The sequence below is a fragment of the Rousettus aegyptiacus genome, unplaced genomic scaffold (genome assembly GCF_014176215.1).
Source record: "Rousettus aegyptiacus isolate mRouAeg1 unplaced genomic scaffold, mRouAeg1.p scaffold_m13_p_5, whole genome shotgun sequence".
NCBI lineage: Eukaryota > Metazoa > Chordata > Mammalia > Chiroptera > Pteropodidae > Rousettus > Rousettus aegyptiacus.
In genome coordinates, this window is record NW_023416308.1 from 106,322,901 (window position 1) to 106,341,359 (window position 18,459).

At 39.8% G+C, this 18,459-nt stretch overlaps 1 protein-coding gene across 4 annotated transcripts in view; it reads left to right on the top strand.

Annotated features, from left to right (window-relative positions):
• Window positions 1-142: 142 nt before the first annotated feature.
• The window catches only part of ALKBH3 (alkB homolog 3, alpha-ketoglutarate dependent dioxygenase), a 28,964-nt gene continuing 10,647 nt past the window's right edge, over window positions 143-18,459 (top strand). For 3 of the 4 annotated variants that reach the window (XR_001597156.2, XM_016146837.2, XM_016146838.2), the window contains exons 1-8: window positions 143-521; window positions 1,853-2,001; window positions 2,338-2,441; window positions 3,245-3,279; window positions 5,996-6,043; window positions 7,249-7,352; window positions 8,908-8,996; window positions 14,036-14,245. Coding sequence is in view for 3 of the 4 variants with exons in the window: in XM_016146837.2 (XP_016002323.1) it covers window positions 1,923-2,001; window positions 2,338-2,441; window positions 3,245-3,279; window positions 5,996-6,043; window positions 7,249-7,352; window positions 8,908-8,996; window positions 14,036-14,245 (669 nt within the window). In the remaining variant the exon portion in view is untranslated. Of the gene's footprint in view, window positions 522-1,852; window positions 2,002-2,337; window positions 2,442-3,244; window positions 3,280-5,995; window positions 6,044-7,248; window positions 7,353-8,907; window positions 8,997-14,035; window positions 14,246-17,309 lie in introns of all 4 variants that reach the window. The other variant, XM_016146836.2, reaches the window with a different exon arrangement.

Here is an 18,459-nt window from a genome sequence, read left to right on the forward strand (position 1 = left end):
GACGCAAAAGACAGCGGGACTCCAGGAGATAATGCCGGAAGCCGCTTCGGCGGCGGCGCGTGGTGTAGGAGGAAGTGCCTGACGCCGCAGCCTGTGATTGGGAGCTGCTGGGGTCGGTGCCTCACTCTTAAGGTTCCCCGGACCGCAGGCAGCAGAGGAAGTCGGGGTCCGTGGGGTGCCTTCTGGGGCAGAGCGGTGTTGCATCTGCGCGTCTTGATCCCGGGGCAGGTGCGGCCTGCCCGCTGCGTGTCTGGGACTGAGGGAGTGAGGACTACTGCCTCTCAGGTCCCTTCGCAGGCGACCTCCGAAACCTTGTTCCAAGCCTCCTAGAAGAAAATGAACTAAAATAGGGAAAAGTTGCTAACCCTTGTTGAGGACCAGGCTCTTTCATCGAGGAGGATCGTTTGATCTGCAGTTCAACCGTGAGAGAGACATTGGCTCCCTGCTTACCGAGGAAGAACCTGAAGTTCAGTCAATTGCCGCAGGTCATGCAGCTGGGAAGTGACAGATCCGGATTCAAAGTGAGTCCTGGCTGACGCCAGAGCCTTTGCTTTTTGCACTGCAGCGGGGGTCTCAAGCGTCGTCTGGGTAAAGAATCCCAAGGTGGATTCCGTTCTGTAGGTTAACCGTTTCTGGAATTCCACAAATTCAGTAGGTCTGGGATGGGGCTTTGGAATCTGTATTTTCAAAACCGTCTCCTGACATACATTGCTCCCCTGTGAACACAGCAAGGACTATAGCTAATTGTCATCTTACACTTTTAAGACCTCAGTTGAGAGAAATGTCAAACTAGGGTTTCTTCTACACGTCTTGTGTGACTGGAGAGTTGGTATTCGATTCTGCTCTTAACTCTTGGGGCAGACAGCAGCCTCCATCATCTCTACCCCATTAACTTATTACCTGGGGAAAGTTGTTAAACATACAGATTCCTGGGCCCAGCCCAGCTCTACTGAATCAGCAGGTGTGGGGGTGGGGCCTGGGAATTGGTAGGCTAAACAAGCTTGTAACCTTTGAGAACCTGTGATGTGAAACTTAATAGACCCATAAAAAATGGTCCATAAGTTCAAAGCACGGGCCCGAACCTCCCCGTTATTGTTTTGTAATTGCGAATGGTCCTGTAGTTGCTGTTAACTAAAATTTGAGCAATAAATAAATAAATAAATAAATAAATAAATAAATAGTATTACTGGCCATTCTGAGGTGTATTTTTCAATTAGCTGAAGACTGGAACTTTATAAAATTTGAATGTTAATCTACCTACTGTTGATTTCCTGATTGATTTTGGGTGAGTCACTTAACCTTGTGGTCCTCATACATACCTGCTTATCACCATCGCTTACAACGCTTGTTACAGACACTTGTGTCTGGCCTACATCAGTTCTTCAGAGACAGCCCATGGATGTTTTTAACACGCTTGCAGGGAAGTTCGATGCAGCCAGTGATAATGGGATATGGAAATATACTTGGAAACTGAATCTCAGCCTATTTCTCAGTGTCCACGAGGGCAGGTTATTCATTTCCATCATGTTCTGCTCTTGGGGTCTCATAAGAGTAATGTGGTTTATAATCTTGATTTTTAGAATTTCTTAATGCACACTTTCTTGCGAATGAAGTGAAAGTACTGTGATAAGATTGCAAAAGGTAAACCTTCAGGCCAGCAGCCCTGGCTTTAGTAGTGACTTAGTAGGCCCTTTGGTTGAGATGTTACGATGACAGAAGTTGATTTTATGTGGAAGTTCTGCTTGCTACTGAGCCATCTCTTCTGCCTGAAAGGATTATAATTACCCCTTAGTTGTACAAGTTCGTACACAACCCCAACTAAAAGCATCTTTTTTTTTTTTTTTTTTAACAGATACCATTGTCTGGTTTGAATCAGGAATGAAATCTTCTGAAAGCTAATAGCAGAAGCCTTTTTGGTCAACATGGAGGACAAAAGACAGCGAGCCCGAGTGCAGGGAGCCTGGGCTGGCTCTGTGAAGAGCCAGGTTGTCGCGCAGCCAGGCAAGAACTTACGGGGATCTTGCATATGCTTGAATGAGGACAATTATCATTCTCTTTTATTTAGAACGCTTTAAATTGATGTTAAAGAATTATTTTAAATGCAGCTGGTATTTTTTCTGTTTTTGTTGACATTGAGCTAAGGGTTGATATTTAATGGTCCTCATATTTAGTTACTATGCTCAAACCTTTCTATGTGTTGAGGTCTTTGATAGACTACTAATTAATTTCTAGATGTCATAGAAATCATATCCAAGTGGATTGCATTAGTCCTTGCTCATAGAAGGTGATGATACCAGCCTTGCCCCTGGTTTGAGTCTGTTCTCTCTCTTGCTTCAGCTACCAGTGCTAAGAGCCTTCTCTACCAGAGGCCTGGTCACTCCTGGACAAATAAGGAGCATCATCTGTCAGACAAACAGTTTGTGTTCAAAGAACCCCAGCAGGTAAATCTTGGTTTCTCTTTCAGTAGTAACGAAATTTGTATATAAAAACTGTATTCTTATGGTAGACAATCAAATAGTGACTGAATAAATTCACTAGCAAAAGGAGAGTTAAAGGATTGTAATAGTACTCAAATGTAGAGTGACAGTTCCTTAGTATGTTTGAGGACTCTTTGTAGTCTGCCTCCAGTAATTCCCATTTTTGGGCATGGAGACTGCATTATGACTAGAGGGTAAAGGTGCTACCATGACTAGAGCTTGCCTTGGTTATCTAAGTTCTACCAGTCCTAAAACCTTACTATCTTCAGTGCTAGTGGAGCAAATGCCTCTGGAATTTGGATTAAAGTTTCAGCTACTACAATGCCTGATTTTTTAGCCTTTTTTCCATGGTGAAAAATGTAAGAAAGTGAAGATCTACTGTTCTTAATAATGTGGAAAAAGCTAAAAATCAGTCATCATTCTATAATAATGATTTTATAAGTAATGATTAAAAGCCCTTACTTACTACATAGTATGTCTTCTATTTTTAAAAATCTGGAAAGATTTTTCCAGAGCTGCTGGCTGTTAGGAAAATGGATTAGTTCTAACTGCATCATCTTTTGATGCCCACTAGTAACTGTAAAGTAGTTCTAGGAAGAGCAGAAACAAGAGTTTCTGGTGGGATAGCAAGAGCTTAGAAGAAAAAAGAGATCGTTTTAAATCTGATTTATTTTGATCAGAAATGAGAGCATATGGTAATATTGCAAGTCAGCTGTCTTGAAGATGAGGAACCATTCCAAGAGTAAGATCTGCTTGTTTCTTTGCAGGTCGTACGCAGGGCCCCAGAGCCACGAGCGATCGAGTAAGTAGTTTGCCGCCTTCCTGTAACTCTTGCTTACGCTGAAATGAAGAACCCTGGATCTTTCCCTCACCCTGATTTTTCCATCTGGAAGAGATAACAGCCCAATTAGTGTCTTAATTTTAGGCTGCGATATTCCTATCTCAGATGTCTTTAAACTTGGTCTTTTGAGAAGCCTTTCTGAATTTGCCGATGCTGTGGAAAAAGCAACACGATATCTGGACGTTAAACTCTTGAGCCTGGAGTAGATTTCCTGACCCTGTTTCACTAATATATATGCAGACAGTAAGCTAAAATATCTCCTCAGTAAAGATGGGGATTTTTTCTGAGTCATTGAAACATGGCTCTTTGAGAGCTTTTAGGTACTGTTTTACTAGCAATGCTTATGAAAGCTGCTAGAAATTTAGATGATCTTACAGTCCATTTCTTAAAACCACATAATTGTTTCAGAGCAATTAAACGATAGTAAACATTCCTCTTATATTGATCTGTGTCTAAAATGGTCTTTTTAATAATTGATGAAAGGTACTTTGACTCCTCTTTTCCTGCTTTTCAGTTTCTGTCTAATGTAGATGAATTGTCAATAGAAAGCATCCTTTCATTTTAGCAGTTCAGCATAATGTGTTAAATTGTTCATGAGCAGTCTGTTAAGCTGTTTGATTGTTTGCACGTTGACATGTACATTGCAGAAAAATGCGAAAGTGACACAATGTCATACTTTCAGAAAGGGTATGTTGTGGTGGCCTTGCCGCTAGTTAGCTACCTAAGTAGTCCTCAGAGAAGTTATTGCCATCTTTTTGGACTTTAGTTTCCTTGACTATAATATTAAGGGTTTGAACTACATAATCTCTTAAGGCCCAGTCTAGTAGCTCTAACAGTGTTTGATTGTTTTACAAATACCAACGTGATACTGCCTCCACTGATGATAGAGAATACACAAAACTGCGAACCTTGTTACTAGGCATAGATGGATGATTCAGGCTGAAAATTAATGGGCAATTATGAGTTTGCAAGTCAGAGCAAAATGATAGATTTCATTCCTGCTTGTCCCTAGGGTTTGTTAATTCTTGTTATCTAGTTAATTCTTGTTAGCTATGCTAGATTTTTTTTTTTAATAGCCAGAAAGTGGGCCCACATTTGAAGTGAGCTAGTATACAAATGTGGCCCCAAATTTATAATTTTGAAACATTATGTTTACACTCTGGGAAATTTCATTGGCCACTCATTTAGGAATGTGATAAATATATATGACAATAGGTCTGCTTACATTTTGGTTCAGAAGGGCAAAGGCATCTACCTAAGAGCCCAACTTGGAGACTGTGAACTACTAACCCATGTGGCAGAGAATGGTGTGAAAACTGTTCCTTTATATTATCCTCTGTAACCCATTCCTGTCTGAGAAAGATCCAACATGGTTGTCTTGGTAGAAATACCTAACCAGTTTGGGTCCCTTTTCTGACCATTGACTTCGTCACCCTGAACATCTGCAATAGTTTTGTACTTTTGCACATTTGCTTAAATTCAGTAAGCTTTTATTCCTAATCTTCTACATGCTAGATACTGGGAGACAGAATAATAATCCATTCCTTGCCCCTCAGTAGCCCACAGTCTGGTAAATGAAATAGATGTGTAATCAAGTAAATTGTAATCCTGTATATTATAAAACAGTAGGTTTGCGTGTGAGGTCTGCTGGTGGCACAGAGGATGAGATGCTAACATTTGGGCGAATTAAAGGTCAGGAAAGGTTGATAGAAGGTGATGCTGAGCTGAGATTTTGAAGGATGAATTAGAATTTTCCACTGGACCAAAGCTGGGTTGTCTCAGCTGAGGGATGCTGGGTGGTGGGAAGGCATTCCAGTGTGTAGAAATGCACAGGATTAGAAATAGCAATTTATTCAGGAGATTGCAAGCAGTAATCATTGCTGGGGGATGACGAGTCAGTGGGAGCTGTCAAGAGGTAGAGCTAGATCATGGAGACCCTAAATGCAATGCCGAAACGTTGGTGAGGAGCTTTCGAAGGACTTTAATCAGAGGAGGAACCTCATTCAACATCATATATCTGAAAGCAACAGACACTCAGAGCCCTGAGGTGTGCTTGCTACCTATTAAGTGCATTGCTATTCCAGTCTCCAATAGAGACTTCTTACGAGAAATAAATGACCCTTAGAAAGTTAAATCTCAGAGAGGAATTAGGAAGGTTCCTTGGCATCCCCCTTTCCTTTTCACCCTTGACTTTATCAGGATGGGCATGATTCTGTTAGGGAACAAATGTACCGACGATTACATAGTTGGTTTGAGTTGCCCCTCTTGGAAACGGCTTACCGTTTCTCTTTATATATAAAACAGAAATTCAGATTCACTTAGCTATTCCAGTATTCTATTGGGCACCCCTTTGTGTGACAGATTCCTAGATTATAGATGCCTGAATTATGAGTGAAGTATAAAGGGGGTAGATCAGAATTTATTTTATTATAGCCCTTATCTCTGTGGTCTGATCCTGTCAAGATTCTATTCCCAATGCCATTAACGATGTGCCACCATCTTGCCCATCAGTGGTAGAAGGAGGTGGGGCTGTGCTTCCCCACAGTGCACCCTCATTTTAAATGGCTTTGGTGAGCCAGGGCTTTGGGAACTCCAAAGGAAGCCCTTCCACTGGCTGGAATGTATTGTTTTGTTTGATACTGACAAGTCTTTTTATTTCATTTTATTTTTTTTTTAGCAAAGAAGGTGTATATGAAATCAGCTTGTCACCTACAGGCATATCTAGGTAAGCGACATTAGTCATTGTTTTAAAAACATTTCAGGGGTGGTGTCATAGAGCAGTGGTTAGCACATCTGCTTTACACGCAGAAGATCCTGGGTTTGAGCCCCAGCAGAGCCATGGCACATACCCCAGGTGTGCCAGGCCCCTCGGTGTGCCAGGCCCCCCAGGTGTGCGCGGGGAGCACATGGAAGGAGACACCCTGCCTTCAGAGATCCAGTTCTTAAGGGAAGACAGCAACATCCATAGGTCAGGGGTGAAAGTAGGGGAATTAAAAAAAAAAATTTTTCAAAAGCATCACCTTAGTGCATGACTGTAATAACTACCACTATAAAATAATGAGACATTTAAAACAGATATATCAGAACTTACATATCTAAATGAGTTGCTTAGAAGAAGTCTCTGTAATTAGTCCAGTGGCAGAGCCATTGTCATAACCCTTTTTGGACCCTCCCTTTCAAAGCAAGTTTAACAGTCACATAAGAAAGCCAGTCGCACTGTTTGGTAACATCTCACTGTTACCCAGGTGTGGCTTCAGGTGAGCTTCGGCTCTTTGGAAAAAAAAAATCAAATTCATCTTCAAAAAGTAAAGTTCAAGAGAATCTTCCAAGGACTTTCAGAATATTTCTTAAGAAGGATATCCAAAACGATCTTGAGCCAACTTGGCATTGTTGAAATAAGTGCATATTCAATGAGAGAAAAAACCCTCATTTGTATATTTTTATTTTGATACAGTCCTAAATGATTGTTTTTCCTAAAATTGGCATAGTCTCAGAAGACTAACAATTGTTAAAATAACACAGGGCCAGGCAATTTAGTAGTTATTCTGCTTTTCACAGTGACCCTATGAAGTGGATATCAACTTCATGTTGCAGATGAGAAAAGCCAAGTTTCAGAGAAGTCGAGTGACTTGCCCAAGGTTTCACAGTTAAGCAGTGCTGGAGCAATATTTGAACCATGTTTATAAGAGCCCGCATGCAACCCTTTATCCCTCATGCCTCTTTTATTTCTCTTAACATGAAGGTAGTTTATTTTACATCTGGAGCATCATGACCTGGGTAACATTAGGCTCTGGTTGCAATGGGAAGTGTGGTAAGATGATTTCGTCTACCTATAAAAGGAAGCATCATCCAGATTAATTTATTCAGCTGACAGAGTCCGTTACCCATCTTTTCTGTTCTTTAGTTAATAACGGTTCTTTCTGCATCAAGGGTATGTTTGTATCCTGGTTTTGTTGACTTAAAAGAAGCCGACTGTATATTAGAACAGCTCTTTCGGGATATTCCCTGGAAGCAGAGGACCGGCATCAGGGGTGGTAAGTAGGTCTCTGAGATTTGCAGTGGTTGCCTCTTTGTCTCCCTCTCTGGAATGTTTTCTAATAGTATTGCCTCTTCTTACCACAACCAGTCTTAAATAGAGATTCAAAACCTAACTGAGCCCCCACAAGGCCGAGTAGGAATTAGCCAGTCCGAGGGGACAGAAGAAATAACAGCTGGTTCTCAGAACATGGCAGGAGTATGAGGTGGGAGTTTAAGGAACCACAGGAAGTTTGGTTCGGCGGAGCTCTGGCTGGCATACTCATCTCCCTTTGCATTTGTTCACGACCTTTATTCAAATGGTGCCAGCTTTCCTCTTTCTTCATAGAAACTTCCAGAGCTAGCTTTTTTCTGATTCTATTTGGTATATGTCCTTTTGTGACCCTTCTTGCTAGCTTTTCGTCTCTTTTTAGTTTTACTAGAAGAGTTTACTCTTCTGTAGCTTCAGCATCTGTACTTTCCCGAATTTATGAACATTGTCTGACTTGGAACCCGCTCCTCGGTCAGCATCCACAAGCAACAATACCTGCTATTCCAGAGGTGGCCACTCGGGGGCGTCTGTGCTCTGGCATACAATTCCTTTCTGGAACATTAAATGAATTTAAATTTTCTGTAAAGAAAGAGATAAAGGATACTGGCTTCATTTTTGTAACTCAGAATCAGGGTAAGAGTCAACTTTTTCTCCTAAATCCCAGCAGTTTTTAGCAGGGCTTTTGGTAACAGACTTGGCTTTGATTACTGACTCTGTTATTCGAAGTAATTGTTAATTTTAAGCAAATTACAGTAATTTTCCAGTCCTTAGTTTTCTGACCTGTAAAATGGAGCTAATAATAATACCTACCTTATAAGGTTGTTGTGATAATTAAATGAGATAATACATGATAAGTACTTAACAGAATGCCTGGCACATACACAGCTGTCAATGAATGTTAGCTGCTTTTATTATTATTGTTCTTATTGTTGTAGTGGTTGGTATCAATTGTGGGGAAATAGCAGATCTATAGATAACTCCCTCTCTAAATAGATCGGACATAAAGACTTCTGACTAAAATCAGCTACATGCTGTGGCTGTTCCGAGCATGTTTTTCTTTATTCAGAATCAAAAGGGCTTATGCAATGACGGCACATGGGTAAAGTTTGTCCTGTTTCTTGTATGGACATTGTGCCACAGTTCCCCACCTACAAGGCTTCAGACTCCATATCCTGCTTTTCAGACCCTCCCTGTCTGAACAATACTATTGTACAGAGTGACTCCTTCACTCGTTTATGTTATCACTGACACAAATGAGTCACACATTGTCGCCTCAGAGCCTTTGCTCATACTGTTTCTGCCAGTATACTTTCTCTTGTCTTCTTCCTTTTAGCCCTTACCCATTTTACTCCTGAAATCCTGTGCCCTCAATAAAGGCGGAGTCTTGGGTCAGAGCCCATCCTTATTCTTCCTTTGTATTTCTCATAGCTTTTGGCACAGTGCAAGGCATAGTGGTTGGCACTCAGTAGGTGCACCTTAAAGAGCATGAAACCATTTCAAAGGCCCTGTATTTTTTTTCTTAGATGTAACTTACCAGCAGCCAAGACTCACAGCATGGTATGGAGAACTTCCTTACACTTATTCAAGAATCACTATGGAACCAAATCCTCACGTATGTTGGAACATTGTACTATTATATGGTTTTACAGACTGAACATTATAGTACTATAAAATAACAGTAAAACACCTTACGAAGCTCCATGATGTTTCCTAGTTTAAAAAATTTTCTGGGTTCGAACACTGAGTCTTCGTGCTTTTGATCCATAGATGAACTCTGAGGATGAGGAAAAAACTGAAACTAAAGTAAACTGGAACCAGACTCTAGGATTTCAGGAAAATGAACCATTTCTTCTCCTAGTCTGCCCCTTTCCCAAGCTTTTTTGCCTATAGCCTTTCTGTGTATACCCACTACACATTTGCTGTGGGGCCAAGTCTTTATGACTTGCCAGTAAGATCAAAATGTCTCTCTTCATTTCTGAGACTCTTTGGCCATTCGTGAAAAAATTTGGCATTTTTCTTTGTGACTTTGTATTCTATGGCTCTACTTCTCAGATTTCCAGCTTATCATTACTTTGCCTTGTTTCTACTACTTTCATTTAAAAAAATTTCCATGACAGTAGACAAAAGAGATTCTAGTATATAAATTAAGCTTGTCCAGAGGATAGAGTCAAGATCCAAGAAATAGCTCCCTGCTTAGTCCCTGGAATCTTGTCTTTGACAAGTAATGTTATACTTTATGGAAAGAGACTTGGAAGAAAGTGGAGTTTTGCTTACAGCACTGGGATAAACAGAAATGTGACACATTTTAGAGCTTCTAATAGTTTGTACTCGTAAACTACCACGTTACTAAAATGTTCAGGGATAAAATATCGACTGAGGCTGGGGCAGGGGCACATTGCTTTTTCACATATGGAGAGAGCTGAATGCTCTGGTTTCTAGGGCTACCTTTAGAATGTGATCCAGGGACCCTTATATTTGAGGTGGACTGGGAAACATGAAGAGAATTGAATTCTACCAGTCCAGCATAGATTACTGGGCATGTTTCTGTCAGGATTAATTTACCTTCATGTCAACAGTCATAGCAGAGAAGCTGAGGATTAAACAGGCTGTGGGGAAGAAGTTCTTTCTCATTTATTCTAGTTTATCTTTTAGAACAGGATTTCTCAACCTTAGTGTTAATGACATTTTGAGCTAGATAATTCTTTGTTGGGTATGTCCCATGACTTCTACCTACTAGATGCCAGAAATTCTCCTCACTTATCCCAAACAAAAATGACTAGACACTGCCAAACATCTGCTGGAAGGCAAAATTGCCCCAGGTTGAAAACTGTTGCTTAATAACATAGGCAGATAAGATCGGCTGGGTAGTGTGGCCTTTTATAGTGGGGGACATTTTGACAACTCTTCAAAAGTATTTGTTTTAATAACAGTCCTTTTAGTATAATGTAAGTATTATATGTTTATATTGAAAATTTAGAAACTGCAGATAGGCATGGAGAATACTAAAGTTTTGCATAATTCTTCCACATGATGTCTTGGTTCCAGTCTTTTTTTTTATTTTAGGCAAATATATGTAGAGAACAAAATAAAATAAATTATGTACACTGCATTTCATTTAACTGAATCATTAATATGTTTTAGTATCATTAAATATTCTCTTACAGCACCATATTTAATAGCTGTGTAGTACTCCATAATTGACATGTACCACAATTTATTCAAGTAAGTCTCTTTTGTTGGAGATTAAAGTTGTCAAATTAGAATTCTTTAATTGGAATTTGACTAGCTCACAACTTTGTATTTATTGCTATAGATTTAGTTTATTTACATGCCATCTTGAACAAAATCAAAAGAGATGCCCCTTTCTCAGATTTTTCAAGGGGAATTCACTAATGTGTATACATTTGGGTTGAGGGTACTTATTTAATTTTGAAGTTATTACCTCAAGCTTAATATCTCAAAGCTCAGGCGCAGAGTCAGTCATAAGTTATTAAGCTTCTTTTAGTCTTTGTCAAACTAAGTCTTATATGAACCCAATAAATAAAAATAGCAGAGTGCTTTGACTGGCTGGGAGTCCCACCAATTTGACCTCTCCTTTCTCCTACGGCAATTCCAGAGGCAGCTCTGTGGTACCTGTGACTACAAACGCTGTTTGAAATCCACTGAATGGGTCCTTTTACTTCTGTGATTCATATTTCCTCATACCCTTTTCCTCAAATGTCTTTTAAGGATAGAACGTCTTCACCGAACAGTGAGATGACGCTGAATTTTAAATTAGACATTCAGTTCTGAAGGATCTGTATATAGAGTATTGGTTGGAGAGTCTAAATTAATCCTCTAGTTCGCTATCCCCTTTTTTCTTCTTACTTCACCACCAAAAATAACCAAGAGAAAAATATATACCCACTTAAAACATCATGCAAACCTGGTGTTATCACAGTGCTCAGTCCCTAAGCAAGTCAGAAATCAGAAAGTGCTAATTAGCTTCTCAGCCACAATTCAGAAAAGCTCTCTTCTTTCTTTACATACTTGTTTTTCTTGTTAAGAGTATAATCCTAGCATCTTATCTCTATCTCCATGAAGTTAAGCTTAAAGCCGTAAAATACAGCACACTGACACTATATGGAATTTCACTTTGAAACTCATTCTCTTCAATAGGTTGGTTAATAATATTTCCATTTTATTGATCAAAGTTTTGTTTGTTCTCATTGCTGTTTATTTTTTAAAATCCTCTGGGTAGACCCTAATACTAACATCCGTAGCAAGGAATCCCAACTTTTACCATGGTTTTCCCATCACAGCAAAGCTGAGTGGTTCCCACGTGTGCTTCCCTAGTGTATATGTGACATTACTCTTTCCTTTGCTGAACGTCCGTTCCTTCACTGCCAAATGTAGAACGTGGACTTGACGGGGTTTTCTAATGAAGCAGTTCTTAAAGTATAATCTGTGGGCCCTGGAGGGGGTCCACAAAATCTTTTTTGGGAGTCCACGAGGTCAGACTATTTTTATACTAATACTGGATGACCCTTTTTACTGTGTCGAATTTACACTGATGGTACAAATGTGATGGTGGATCAAACTTAGTTTAAATCAAGGCATTGTTACCAAACTGTACTAGTAACCATTACATTCTTCACCACCATGCACTTCCAGTTAAAAAAAAAAAAATTGCTGGTTTCTTTTAAGAATGCCCTTCAATGAAGCAGTAAATATTAGTTTTATTAAATCTCGATCTTTGAGCACATGTCTTTTTAATAATTTGTTTGAGGAAATAGTATGTATAAAGCACTCCTGCTACAAACCAATTATGATGTTGTTGAGGAAAAAACGCTTGCGTAATTGCTTAAGCCATAAACTAAACTAGCTACTTCTTTTCATGGGCCATTTTTACTTGGAAGAACCACTGGCAGGCAGACTGTAGTTAGTCAGACTTCAGTGTTTGGCAGACATTTTCTCATAAATGAATGAAGTGTGTATCACTCTGAAGAAAACAATGGACAGGATTTATTGCTAATGATAAAGGTTCAGTTTTCAAGCAAAAATTAGAATTTTGGGAAAAACTCATAACTGCCATGTTGAGCCTGACCTCTTCCCATTACTCAGCCTTTTCTGATGAGATCAGTGGAAATATTAATGGATATGAGTTTTCGATATTGTATAATGAAATGTGTCAACAGAAGATCTGTACAACGCAGTGAACCAATATTTTCCAAATGACCAGTGTTTGATGTTATGGAATCATGCAGGATTAAAAGATCCATTCAACGTGCAAGCTGGACCAGTAGATTTCAGTGTAACAGGCTATGAAACGTTTGTCGATATGGTTTCAGATTCCACACGGCAACTAATCTTTGAAAAATCAGTACTTGTTGAGTTTCGGTGTAATATCAAAGAATATCTGTAATTATTTGAAAGGCTATCAAAGACTTCTTTTTTTTCTAACCATCTATCTGTGTGAAGGCAATTTTCTTCATATACTTCAACAAAAACAACATATTGTAACAGATTGAAAGCAGAAGCAGATCTGACAGTCAACTGTCTTCGATTAAGCCAGACATTAAAGAGATTTGCAAAGTGGTGCTGCTCTTCTTACCAGTTTTTCACATGGGAAAATATAGTTGTTATTTATAAAATAATCTTTTAACATGTAATGGGCTTGTTATTTTTTAAATAAATTAATACATTTCCTTTTTTTCAGTTTTAATTTTTAATTGAGTAAATATCATAGGTGTAACCTATGTAAACAGAAGTTCTATGGGGTCCCCAATAGGTTTTAATAGTGTAAAGTTTGAGAACCACTGTCTTAAAAGGAGCTCTGTAAAGCACTTGAGATTTCTTGGAGGAAAGGCTTAGAATCTAACAAGAACCAGTATAAGACATGCTTATTGTAGCTCCAAAGTACAAAGGTCAGGGGTCATAGCTTCCTGTAGTATATGTGGCAAGACAGTGAGTTCCAAAATATTAACTACATGACTGAACTCGGTGTTCAGGAAGATTTTAAATCTTCTGTAGTTCACAGACCGTGCACTTATCAGGGCCACGTCATGATTCCATTCTGTAGAAACAAATATTTTTCGTCTTTAGGTTCTGTGTTGAGGAAGCTAGCCACTCTGGAAATAGGAAATATCTTGTTTTAAAAAAGCAGCTCTTCCATTCATGATAAAATTGTAGAATGAACAGAAGGCCACCCAGCAGGAAATTTGTTTCACTCCTGAGACTTCAGTCTGTATCTGCTCACTACCTGGCAACCTGTCAGCAGTGGTAGCAAACCAGACTCACTGCTCTACTTACCACCTTACTGACCTACCAAGGTCACTGCCTGAATGTATTGACAGTTATTTCTTTCCGAGCATCACGTATCCAACATGGAAAGAATGAGATGGGTAGATAGGCCTGTTCCTCATGGCATTGTTACACTAAATTTAGTACCTTAATAAAATTGCACAGGTTAACTTGCTTCAAAACAGAAAAATCATGGGAGGGAATTAAACGACCTTTCTTGCCTTCTGGTTATTGCATTCCAAGTGGTTTGCTCATTCCACGCTCCCGTTTGTAATTGGACTGATTTTGTGCTTTGTGTTTTCCCACGCGGCTGCCGCCGGTGTCTGATGCGAACTCTCTCTGCCCCTCTCCTTGGCCCGTTGACTGCAGTGGCATCCAGTCCTGCGCACGCTGAAGAAGCAAATCGAAGATAACACTGGCCACACCTTCAACTCCTTGCTCTGCAATCTTTACCGGAACGAGAAGGACAGCGTGGACTGGCACAGTGATGACGAACCCTCGCTAGGGAGGCACCCCATCATCGCCTCACTCAGTTTTGGTGCCACACGTACTTTTGAGATGAGAAAGAAGCCCCCACCAGTAAGTAGTCTCGCTCTCATTTTTAAAAATTTTTACAACTCCCCGTGTGCCCGTTCATTCATTTACTTATGTAAGAGACACGGCCCACCATGTGTCAGGTGCTGGGGCCTCATTGTCATTGGTGGAAAGGACAGACACCATCTCTATCCTCATGGAGGCAAGAGGTAGAGATATTGCCACTTACTCAAGGAATTACAATTATGAGAAATGCTGTGAAAGAAGACTTATAAAGGGATGGCCCAAGCTAGTGGGGGCAAGAGAGGAAAGGAGGGAGCCTCAAGAAAGATGTTCCTGAGGAAGACTATGTGTTCTTCAAGGGGACGTCGTCACTTTCCTATAAGGGAGCATCGCACTCATCCTCACTGCCTTCATAACCTTCTCCTAGAATACTGATGAATTCTATAATTATAACAGAGAAAAGAAACTCAAGCCAGAGTATCAGAGGTGGTGGTCTGTCCAAGGTCAGGCAGAGAAGCATTGACTACACTGACTATAACTTCAGTTCTCTGTCCCAGTTCTTATATTACATGACATTTGAGGGTACAAGGATGTTAATGTTTTAAATCAAAAAGTGTAGAAACCCAGGACTAAGATAGAAAGATAGTAGGAACTCTAAGAAAAAAGTAAACCTCTACCAAATTATCTTTTTTCCAGGGTTTGTGTCTTTTTCTCACCAAGATTCCCCGTCATTCGGTTTATAACATTAAATCAGACCGAGTCAGTGTGGAAGGCCTGCAGGGCTGTATCCTGAGTGTAACTTAATCCAACCACATAATTATTAGTCCCTTGGTGCTTATTGTCTGTTCATCAGCTATACTTCTCTGAGAATGTCGTTGATGGACTGGGCTGTTTTCTTGACATATATTTAGGTTTCCAAGTGTGGTATTTTGAAACATAATATGTCATCTTGCATTTATGCCAGTAAGTACCGTTTGTTGATATAATTTCCCTTGATTTAGTTTGTCTTTGTTAACGCAGAAACTTTGGTCCGTGTTAGCATGGGATTATCAGCTGCCCGTGAGTTAATGAGGGAGCCTTCTCCCTAAGCACCTTGAGCAGCCATCACAGTTCCACTGGCAAACAGCCTGCTCACACACCAGGGACTCCCCACCCTGAGAAGCAGACTACTCAGCTTTTGCCATACTCCTTTTAGGTTTGGTTATGCTTTTAATCCGCAGGCTTCTGCTTAGTTACATCCCGGGTTCACACATGGGAAGAATTCACCCTTCCCTCGGTAAGACTGCTATTATATGAATAGCAGAGAAACACCATGTCTCATTTTTAAGTTCAAACCCTCTTCTCAAACCAGACATGGAACGCCAGCTATTTGCTAGTTGTGGCCCTGGGAACTGGGGCGAGAGCAGCGGGTGAGGGAAGCGGAGTCATCTTCCCCCTCCTGGAGCCCCTGACCTGGCATGTGCTTGCGCGGCGCTTCCTCCTGGAGCCACCCTTCCCTCCTCTGCCTGGCAAACAAGCTATAGACTGTCTAGTGTAACCTTTACTACAATCCTAGTCTCTAGTGCTTCAAGGTTATATTTGTTGCCAAGTATTTAAGTGTTTAGTTACTGTTGCACATACATTCACCACAGCCCCCTTCTAAAAAACATTTTTGACCTATTTATAGATTTGAAGCTTAAGAATTCTCAAAGCATGCTTTCTGGATAATTAGTTTAACTGAATAAGCAGCTTCCAACTAATATTAAGCATGATGAATGCTCTGGTGACCACAGTATTCCATTCCTTTTCCCCTCCAGGAAGCTGAAGGTCTTCATTTTTTCATATAAGAACATTATTCATGATGATCAAGAGCTGTTTTTTGGTAATACACTTCAGTTATGTTACAGGTTAATGTGTGAACGGAAAATATAGCTATCCCATAGCACTGTTTCTCAGGACAATCTTTTGGAACAAAGTCTCTGTTTAAGAGGGAAGCTGCTCATACTGAAGCTCTATCTTCTTAAGGCTTCTTGGAGTCTGTTTTGATGAACAGGAATGAGAATATAGGCTATAAAACACTAAAAATGTGGTAAAATCCCTTTAATTGTCAGCCAGTAGCAAGGGAATGTGAACAATAACTATGGTAGCTGATTTGATAAAAATACAGATCTAATAAGAAAATTTGTCTGAAATCTTGAAACAATGTTGAAGAAACAGATTGGGGAAGAAATATAAATGTGTCAGAAATATAAATGCCTCAGGTTTTTGATTCTAATAAGTTTTGGCTTCCTGCATAGTTTTAACTATGATTGAATTTGATGCAATTGTATATTTCTTCAGTTGTGGCTTTTGTTTAAGATGGGGAAATTGAATGTTAATATATTTGAAATTATAATCACTCAGAAGTGAATGCAGTTTTAAAATGAACATTTTTTCCCCAAAACCTGTAAGTTCTATTCTTAGGTAAAGAGGACCCAAGTTTAAACTTTTTGGTGAACAGGTAAAAATCTGGGGCTCCACAAATCTAGGTAAATTAGAAGTGCAGAAGCCTTTCTTTGAGTTGACGCCTTGAAATGTAGCTTAGAACCCCTCATCTTCATCTTATTATAGTGATCCCTTTTCTGAAGAAGTGAAAGAAAATAGTTATTGGAAATCCATGTCTACTTTTCTTTCTAACTCTGATGATAGCTCTGAGAACATGACTCATGATTCATCTAACCCAAAGTAAAGTATAAATTAAAAAGTGTTAATATGATTAGTCTTCTATGTGGCATTTGTAGGAGTCTGATTGTCTATAACTCCTTGGGACCTGTTTCAGTATGTCATTATAGATTATAATTTTCCTGTCTGTCACCAAGACATTCGGAGTGTGTGAGAAGTTGTGAGAGGGAATCTTTCAAAATCTAGTTGGTTTTAATGTATCAGAAGAGAAGCTAATACCCGTTCGACTTGAGTCAAAGCTTCTCATCTAAAACTGACAGAAGAATCATGACAGTTCCTGCACCTCATTCAAGTATGCAGTTTTGAGACAGAAAAGTGTCTGTTTTGGGCCACTTTCAAAGAGAATTATAAGTCTTTTTTTTTTTTTTTTTTTTTTTTTTAACATTCAAACCCTCCACCCCTGCAGCAGCTGTTTGTTTTGGTCTGGCACCTTAAGCAGATCTCTGGAGCTGCTGATCTTCCGAAAGCTGCCCCAGTTCCACACATCGCATTCCTAACAGTCTCTCCCTGTGCCGAGATGGTAAGGAGGCCTTTGTTTCCTAAGCATCGGCGCCCCTCTGATTCACGCAGTTGGCTCATTCAGCTTTCTGCATGCATCCTCCCTGGGATGAAACATTTCACTCCTCCTAGTTGACAGTCCTTTTGCGCCCTCTTCTAGTCCAAGTCTGTCAGCTCCTCATTCATTTGGATTTTAAATTACTGTTTCCTTTAATGATAATAAGGTGCTTGAGGGCAGAGTAGGTCTGCCTGATCTTGCTCTTCCAGTCAGCCCATCCCTTCTTTTGTTAATTCACTTTAAAGACCGGGGCAAATAGCACCGTATCTGTCTATATCTTAAGATATGTTATCTTAAGACAGAAGTAGAGTTTACCAAATATACCTCAATAGACATTTTTTAGAAACTAAGACATTTTTTAGAAACCAAGAACTTTTTTTATTCTACCAAGCTGGGCTTTTTAAAGCTTTTCTACACCCCTTGTCCCAAACCCAGTTGTACTTTTCAAACTGCATCGTGTCCCTGTTGTAAAGATTAGTCTGGTTCTTTTCCCAACCAGCTTTAATTCTATACTGAAAACCAAGCTGGGAAAAGAACTACAAAAGCCATTTGGCAGGCTGCTATTTTTTTGTCGGTTACCATGGAAACAGTGATGGCTGAGTAGGGGGGGGGTTATTAGCTAATAGCAGGAAGTTTGTGATGCACTGGAGATTTAGGTGCCAAAATTCTCATTTTTCTAGCAAATTGCCCATGGATAAGTTCTGTCCTTCATCAGCTGAAGCCTGAAAATGTGAGAGGCTTCTTCCTCCCTCAAGGTGATTGAGTTAAAGCAAGTTGGGCACTTCTCTAACCACTCCTTCCTCTAGCACCTTCTGAAGGATATAAACTCTGTTCATTTCACCAGGAGAGATGGTTGTAAAACCCCTTCTAATGGTAGAGTCTCTGAGAGCTCCCAGTGAATCGGAGTTCCTACTTCCTCCCTTGCTAATTGTTTTTTTACACGCTACTGGGAAAAAACGAAGTATTAAAAGGATAGTTTAATCATAAATACTGATTTTTT